We start from the raw sequence: 8,868 nt of genomic DNA, 5'->3' as shown, positions 1-8,868 counted from the left end.
AGGATCAACTCTGTCCCAGAAGTAAAAAAAAAAAAAAAAAAAAGGTTTACTCGACAGAGGCCACACATCTGTAGGAAATAACTCCAGTATCGTCAGGAAGCGCGTTTGGTACATTCCCCTGTACTGTGAGCCAGGCGCCCTTCCAAGAGCTTTGTGCACATCAACTTAATTAACCCGCTTTGGCGACCCCCCGTGGTGGGCACTGTTGCCATTTTCATTGAATAGATGAGTCCAATACTACAAACCTCAAGCCTTCTTGCTCCCTGCCATCCCAGGCAAACCCTAATCGTGTAGAAATTCATTTTCACGTTGCCAGGCGTGCATCCTTTACAAGAGATCCTCCTAGGGTGTCCACAGGGGTCTAGAGAGGGGCTACACCCCGAGGTCCCTGGCCTCCCTGACTCCCTCTATCTTGTCGCAAGGCTCCTGCGCGGTTGGCAGTGCCACTGTTCCCCGCGTGCTGGGCTGGGCCTCAGCCGCAGCCCGCGCCACCTGCTCCCGGCTCTGGCGTCCCCGCCCCGCGTCCCGCCCCCGCGCCGCGCCCGCGTCCCACGGTCCCTCCCTCTGGCGTGACGGGAGCACGGGCGCCGGCTGCCCGCGCTGCGAGCCGCCGAGCTGTCAGCGGGCGGACCAGCCCAGGGAAGCGGAGCCGAGAGGAGCCAAGAGCGCGGTCCTCGCCTCCGGGAGCCGGAGCTGCGCAGCTTCACGCTTCGAGTCTTCCCGGCGCCGCCGTGATGCTGCTGCTCGCCCTGCGGCGGGCACGGGCCAGGGGCCGGAGGCGACCGGCCGGGGGTCCCCGGCGCGAGCGCTCGCCACGCTGGAGCCCCGCCTGGATTTGGTGCTGGGTGCTCGCAGGCTGCCAGGCAGCCTGGGCTGGGGACTCGTCCTCCTCTGGCCGCCCGCTTCCTGCGTGCCAGGAGGTGAGCAGCACCTGGTCCCCACTTGGAGTTTGCGGCAGGGTGCGGGGTGGGGCGGGCGCTCGGACGCTGGCTCAGAGCGGCCACCACCTTTCTCGGGTTTGGAGGGTAGGTACGTTCGTTTGTGTCCGGGGATGAAGTTGCTCGCCCTTCTTCTCTGGCATGGAGCGGGTGTGCAGGTTTGCTGTTTTTCTGGTGGTGTATATCTCTCCGCGCTGGTGCTTGGGGGTTTCGGAAGGACTTTGCGGCGCCCCCTTTGGAGAGCCAGGTCGCAGGACCTGAGGTCGAGGGAGAAATTTCAGGAAGGGGAGGAGACTGGGGAAACCCTGCCCCGTGGGATTTGGAAAACCAAGGCTTTAGAGCTTTTCAGAGACCTAGATACCGACCCTCCCTTCTCCTGCTTTCTCTGCTCCCATGTCTCCACAAAAGCTTTCACCCAACTCGCCTCTGCTCTCAGCTCTCTAGATAAGGCACGGTGTGGTCTCTTGACATTCTGGCAAGGCATGGATGTGAAGGAGGTACAGAAAAAAGTACTTAAGAAAGAGGCGGGTCGGTGATGTAGAAAATCAAAATGGGCAGAGCAAATAGGCTCCTTTGGGGAGGTTCGTTGCCTAGCTGGAGCCTTGTAGCTGTGTGCTTTTACAGCTTGAGATTACTGCTGATTTATAGCCAAGAAGCCAATAAATTCTGGACGATTAGGTTTTTCTCCTGCTTTTAGGAAAACGAGACTTAGTGTGCCAAAAATTTACAGGGGGTGCCGCTGGAAGTTGTATTGTGTGTTTATCTTTTCCTTTAATGCTCCAGAAAGTGCATCCTCTTAATGAAAATCAATGAGGGGAAGAGAGTAACATTTCTGACCTACTTTGAATCATCGTGTTGGAGAGGAGGTGAGGCGCACAGGCTGTTTAAGGACGATTGCTAGGAATCAGGGTGATTTTTTTTTTTTTTTAATTTATCCAGCAAAAATAGGTTAGCCACTAGCTCCCTTTGAGAGGAAAGGGCATATTCTGTTTTCTTGTGCATGCTGGAACTACTTCTGAATTAGAGGAGCTTCCTTTTAGACACCATCCATCATCGCATGCATTTTCATCTTCCTCTCCTACAATGCATGCTTCAGGGCAGTCTGGAATGATGGAGAGTCAGATGGCGAGCTTGAGCGTGAAGATGCAGCTGTTTTGTAGCTGGTGAATCAGGGCAAGGTCTGAGCAAACATCTGGCTTAATTTCAGACTGCACTAGTACTGGTTCAGTATGTATCCTGCCCACTTGTCACCTGGAATAATCCAGTCTTCGGGCTCCCATAGAATTTGGCTTTTTGGACATCCACAACTGTTGTGGCAAAATAAACTTTATTGTCCAGTTACCTAGTCTTGGTATGGAGATCATGTTTCTTTTCTGCAGTGAAGTTCTAGGTTCCTTGCAATATTAATTCTTGGTAGTGAAGAATCTGCTTGAAGGGGAAAGGTCAAGGCCAGTAGAAGAGAGGCTTCAACACCACAATATTTATTTATTTATTTATTTATTAAGTAATTTATTTATTTATTTATCCTATACCCCAGGCTGGGCTTAAATTCCTTATGTTGCTGGTGATGGGCCTTGAATTTCTGATCCTTTTGCCTCCATATCCTAAGTGCTGGGGCTACAGGTATAGGTTGCCACACCCAGTTTATATGGTGGTGGGGATCAAACCTAGGGCCCCTTGCACTCTAGGCAAGCACTCTACCAACTGAGCTACATCCCTATTCCTAGACTACAGGAATACAGAACTGAGGCAAGGGGGTGATAGACTGAACAAGAACATGACGCTCACCCAAGTTCTAGTTTTTCTTTGAATTGGCTTTAGTAATTGCATGCGGTTCATCCCTTTCTATCTCAATTTTGGATTTTTCCCTTTAAAAATGAAAATAGAGAAAATAGAGGGTGCCACTGAGCCAGCTTGTGGCTAACTGTGCTCTTAGAACCAGTAATGCCCAGGTCTACTTATATTCTTCCTGCAGACTGCAGGCAGTGTGAGACTAGTCCCTGTACGTTAGAAGCTTCTCCGGAAATGGAGGAAGCCTCCCAGAGGCACAATTTGATTGTCCATACCCAGACTAGCTAATTTGTACTCTTGATCATTGTTTCAACCTGCCATTATTTTGAAGAGGAAAAGTGGAGGTCTCGGACTTTTTGGGTGAAGACTTCCTGTTCTGGGGGTGTGAGCATATAGGAGGTCTGTCTTGAGCTTAGCAAGTTCCTCTGAGAGACAACTATTGAAGCATGACCATTAGCAGAATAAAAACGACGATTCTCTGTTCTGGCTGGCTAACTACTCCCTCTTCTTGCTTTCACCCCTGTAGCAGAGTGACCTGGTGCTTGCTGCCTTAGTGCTGGGAGCCATGATGGCCTCCTCAGTCCTGGGTTTTCTTAACATTAAAGTAAGTTACTGCTGAGCACAAAGGATAGCAGCACTGTGAGGTGGGGAGAGAGGCCTTAAATTAGGGCCTTTAAGGCTACACACTAAAGCCAAGTCTTACTAACCGGAGTGAAAGGGAGTATGGGAAAATCAGCAGGCTACTCGAAACCTCAAAACTTTGTCAACATTTTCACCAAATAAGCCACGTTTAATGAAGTTACAAGGACTGGTTTTTCTTGCCTCCCTGTAGAAGGAAAGAGACAGTGTAGAAAATTGGTCTGGGAGGAACCTGATGATGATTGCCTGAGATGAGACAAAGGTCCCTTCAAAAATACAACCGGGCAGTAGGCAGGCGTTTCACCTTAGATTTTGTGGCAAATTGGACTCTAGAGTGAGGTTCTAAGTGCAGTGCTATCAAAGACCTTTGATTATATAGCGGAAAGGGGGAGTAAAAATGATTGCTTTCGGAAGTTTACGTGGAGACCACATCAGCAGGGTGGAAGTGGAAGCACAAACAGGAAGGGCCAGTTTGGGAGAGAAAAATAAAAGTCAAGTCTATGTGCCCGAAGGTGAAGGGCGAGGATAGGATGTGATGTTTTAAAATGATATCTGAACAGTAGAGGTGTATGGGATTACTTGGGGTTTTGTATGAGGAAACACTTTCTGGGATTCTGTGCATTTGTTTTTCACTTGCAACCTGACTCCAATAAATGACCTGTTTCATCATGAGAATGTGTGATTTATTAAAGGGAAAATTTGTATCAGTGTGAGAATTGTTATATTGCTAGATTAGTGGAGGTCAATGCTGATTTTGCAGGAAACATCTAGAGAGAGACTTCAAAGGCCCAGGCTCATAGCTTAGGCCTACACCTGTGAATCTGAGTGGGATTTTTGACTAACTGACTAATTGGACCTATTAGGGCAGCCAGAGGAAAAAGGTATCCAGGCCAACAGATGATTCAGAGTTGCATTGAGATATTAAAAGAGCTTGTGAGAACAGAAAAGAACAGAACTAAGTGGATTGTGTCTACATTATTTAAATCTGATAATTGCAGTCACAAGACTCTTAGTTCACTGTTCTGAAATCTTGCACAATGTGATTCTACTGGTCTCTGAATATTTAGTGAATGATGAGCATGGCTAACAGTTTTTATTCTACCAACATGTATTCAGTTTATATTAGTCAGCAGGCAAAAATGTCATGATAAATATTACAGAATAAAAAAACATAAAAATACAATATATATGGGTAAGGATGAGGCAGATATGTAAACAAAAAATTGTAAGTGAGCGATTTGGTGCCACAAGATACACAAATGGCACTAGAACCCATGGAGAAGGATTAGAAAAAGCACTGCCAACGAAGTGAAGAGGGCTTTGGAGATGAGCAGGAATTTTCCGAGAAGACAAGAGTCAGATGTGCATATGGCTCCTTTGAGGGAAAGGAATATCAGGTGTAGAGCACAGGTCAAAAAGCGGCAGAAACATAAAGCTGTATTGGGTTATAATGGGGTTACAACTGGAATCGAGTGAGCAGCAAGACGTTTCATGTGCAATGGATCTGAGAGGCACAGGAGCCTGCTCACTAAGGGTCTTATGCCATGCTAAGAAGCTGGTCTTTATTTGACAGGCAGCTAGGAGCAAGGGAAGAACTTAAACATTTAGTTTGGCAGTAAGATGGAGGCCAGATTAGAAGAGTGGGAAATGGAAAGGGGTGAGACCTGCAGTGGTCCAGGAGGAGGAAGGCAGAGCATCAATTAAAGGGTAGCCATGAAAGTGGAAAAAAGCATGATTAGAAGATTGAGGGGAGGTGTTGAGTGAATGAGGGGATCTAGACTGATTAGGGAGAGTTGTCTATAACCTCAGGATTGTGAGGAAACTAAGGGACTTTGTGCTTCGAGGAACTGATTTACATAGAACTGTTTAGCTGGCAGCCAGGGATCAAGCTACAATGCTTAGGATCATGGTCTGGGCTAGAATGGGAGCTTGAGAATCACACGGATAAAATGAATGGGTGAAAGGATAGAACTTAGGTTTTACCAACTCTAAATGAAGCAGTAATGTTCACAAAGAAGACAACAAAACAATGGCTAGACCAGAGAAATATGAGTTATGAGATTTTGAGGAAATGGAGAAAAGACTTTGAAGAAGAAAGGGGTGTCAAGTGCCCTACACAAGAGAGAACGGACAGAGGGCATTTATTTGGCAATTATGTTGCTGGTGCTCTGTGCCAGAGCGTTTCTACCAGAATCAGGTGGGATGGGTTGATACTATCTAGCAGATGAGGCAGGGTTATAGGTGATAGTGATAAAGCTTCCCAGGCTTGGGAGGTTTTCAGCATTTCCAAGTTCCTTATAAACCAAGAAATGTGTACATGACTACGTGCAGGAGGCTTTGGTCATGAGCTGTGGGGGAAGTCACACTGTCACTGAAGGAGACAGGACTCCACCTTTGTTGTCGAACAGTTACCACAATTATTTTTGCTTGTTGGGCCTGGGGAGGTGAGTTTTCCATTTCAAGTTTTCATGCTCGGAACCATTTTTGATGTTTTAGGCAAATGTCAGGAAGTATTCACACCATCAATATTTACAATGTAAAACCCAGAGTTGATAGATCTGTGAAGCGTCATATTTTAGCACAAGATGGAAATAGCAGCACAGAGTACAGACAGCGGCACACTTTCTAGCAGAGCTTTCTTCAGCGGTGTTTGGAATTCGTGCTTTTGAATGTCAGAAACTTTCCAAGTCCTGGCTGAATTTTATTTTCCATGGAAGGAACCACTGATACTTCTTTCTTTACTGCAATTTGTTAATATAAAAATTCAATTTTCAATATGTATATGTGTATGTATTATATATACACACATATATAGTACTTAGGTACTAAGTAATTGTAGTAAGATGATGAAAACATATGGCCTCTTCTTACACAGAGCTTTATAATCTTGTGGGGCAATTCAGAAACAAACCCACACATCATGTAATTACGTTTGCTATAAGTGTGATGGTGAGAACATATAGCCACCTGTGTTATATAGTGTTTTGTCATTGTGACAAAAATAAGAGAGGAACAGTTTACAAGATTTATTTTGGCTCATGGTTTCAGACTATGGAAACCCATTTCTTTGCTTTGGGCCTGAGGCAAGACAAAGAGAAAACTGTGAGTCTGGAAGTGCACGTGAGAGGAAGAAGTCCGTGTCAGACCTCATGGCAAAGAGGAAGGGAAGAAGGGAGAGAGAAGGAAGGATGGAGGGATGGAAGGAAGGGTTCAGGAACAAGGTACACCTTTCATCTCCTTCCCCTGAGGAGGCCCTAATTCTTGCCAGCCCATTTAGCTGTGAACTCACGAACAGACAGATCCATCAACAAGGTTAGTTCCCTCAGGATCCAGTCAGCTCTCAGTACCCACTGGGGACCAAACCTTCAACACATGAGTCTCCCGGAGGAACACTTCATATCCAAGCCATGAAACCACCCTAGTAAGGAGCAAGAGGCAAGTCAGTATAATAACTGGAGCCTGTTGGCTCAAGGTCCCAGCTGCTGCTGATTGAACATCTCAGACAAATGAGGTTTCCTGTCCTAGATCAGTTCATGGACCTCCACTTACCTCTTCCTTGACCACAGAAGGCAATGGTCCTTTTCTCTTTTCTGAGTTCTAGTTGCAACATCTCTTTTATTTTCGGTCAGGTACAGGTTTTCCCATAAGTATTGTATGCAGGAAGCTGCCAATGAGGGAGAGTGAGCTGTATCCTCTAAACAGCGCACCTAGCTGAGGAGCAAGAAGGAGCTAGATTCCACCCAGAGCATGATAAGCCCTGTGCTCTGACACCCAGCTGCATGTCTGTGGACGGTCTGGAGGAAGGGATACTTCCTTCCAAATCATAGGTCCAGAAGGGGCCCATTTTCTAAGCAAGGATAGCATATGCTTTAGCAAAGACATATTTCTCCCCAAGTACATAGTATGCTCACTGAGGCAGAGAATTACATAATCTTACTCAGCAAACAATGATTGAAGGTATTTTTGTCGAAAGCACTTTGGGATTATAGAAATAAGTAAGACATAGATCTTCCTTGGAAGCAGTAATCACTGCCTTCAAAAGAGAGTAAGTAGTTAGCTTTGCTTTTTCAATTACATGAAGAAATAGATTTTTATGGTGCAATTAGTCATAATTGACATCCTCTCTCAGTTGTACCCAATTTAAGACAGAAATAAACACCCAGCGATCAGGATATACTGGGCCTTCAGTTTAAAATTCTGGGGCAGAAGAGATGATTTTATTATTTTTATTCAAAGCTTTGCTACTAAAGACTTGTTTCTTCCCCTTGGTCAGTGGTTCTCAGAGTGATTCTAGGACCAGCAACGTTTAACGTTATTCTGGAACTTGTTAAACACACAGCATCTTGGGCCCTGGCCCCGTTCACAGCAGTCTCTGCTGTTGTCAGCCTTGTGGGTAATTATGGTGCACTCTGAAGTATAAGGACCACTGCCTTTGGAAGAAAGCAAGGAATACAGACTTTGCTCTGAAACGGGGGGGGGAGGGGAGGGGGACAAGTTTTGTCCTTGACCCTAAAAATGTCCTCGACCCTTCACCCTAGCCAATTTCCTGCTTCTGCAGAACACCGCAGAAAGCTATGAAGTACAGTGGACCATGGGATCCTCCTGTTCTCAGGAAGCGCCTTTGCAGACATTGCTCAGTTTTCTTCTGCACACCAAGACTCGGGCACATGTGGGTCAGGAGACAGGATGTAGCACTTTCTAGAACTTCTCACCTGACAGGAGAAGCACTATGGAAAGGTTTAAACATTACACCCAAGATTGGCATTAGATTAGAAACAGCTGTAATAGTAAGCGGAGGGCATGGTCAGCCTTCCTGGCTAATGTTCTCCAGTCTTTGCTACTTAAACTGCCGAGTATCTTCTTGAAATTCCAAGACAATTGAGAAACTGTTTGAGGGGCTGGATTGTCAGCTCAGTAGTTAAGAGCCTTGGCTGCTCTTCTAGAGGACCAGAGTTCAATTCCCAGCATTCACATTGCAGCTCACAGTTGTCTCTAACTCCAGTTCCAACAGATCTGGCACTATAAGCAAAATACCGATGTGCATAAAAAGAAATAAATTAGAAAAAGAAACCCTTTGAAACCCGTTTTGTGCCCTTGGTTGATGTGACCTTGAACAACCTTTGAGTACTTGTCTAGAAATAGAGGTAGTAAATCCTGCCTCATCTTGATTTGGAGGTACTTTGTAAACTAGAATACAATGAGTGACATCAGTTATTACTTTCAAATAATTGAAGAACAGTGTTTTTTTTTTTAACTATTTTTTTTTTATTTTTCTTTTTGGTTACATTTTGTTAACTCTGTGTCCCAGCTGTATCCCGCTCCCTCATTCCCTCCCCAACCCCACACTCCCTCCCTGGTCTCCTCCCTGCCCCTTTCCAAGTCCCCTGATAGGGGAGGACCTCCTCCCCTTTCATCTGACCCTGTTTTATCAGGTATCTTCAGGGCTGGCTGCAAAGTCCTCCTCTGTGGCCTAACAGACTGCTCCTCCCCTGGGGGGGGG

General features: G+C 46.0%; 1 protein-coding gene across 3 annotated transcripts in view; it reads left to right on the top strand.

The window, feature by feature from the left end:
• Positions 1–587: 587 nt before the first annotated feature.
• Elapor2 (endosome-lysosome associated apoptosis and autophagy regulator family member 2) overlaps positions 588–8,868 on the top strand; it is a 166,425-nt gene continuing 158,144 nt past the window's right edge. For all 3 annotated transcript variants that reach the window (XM_055612798.1, XM_055612797.1, XM_055612799.1), the window contains exon 1: positions 588–920. In XM_055612798.1, the coding sequence (XP_055468773.1) occupies positions 735–920 (186 nt within the window). In that variant the 5' untranslated portion in view covers positions 588–734. The remainder of the gene's footprint in view (positions 921–8,868) is intronic.

This window comes from Psammomys obesus, unplaced genomic scaffold, assembly GCF_907164565.1.
Source record: "Psammomys obesus unplaced genomic scaffold, mPsaObe1.curated_primary_1811, whole genome shotgun sequence".
Lineage (NCBI taxonomy): Eukaryota > Metazoa > Chordata > Mammalia > Rodentia > Muridae > Psammomys > Psammomys obesus.
The sequence above is the reverse complement of the archived record's forward strand: the minus strand, read 5'-3'. Positions and strand labels throughout refer to the sequence as shown.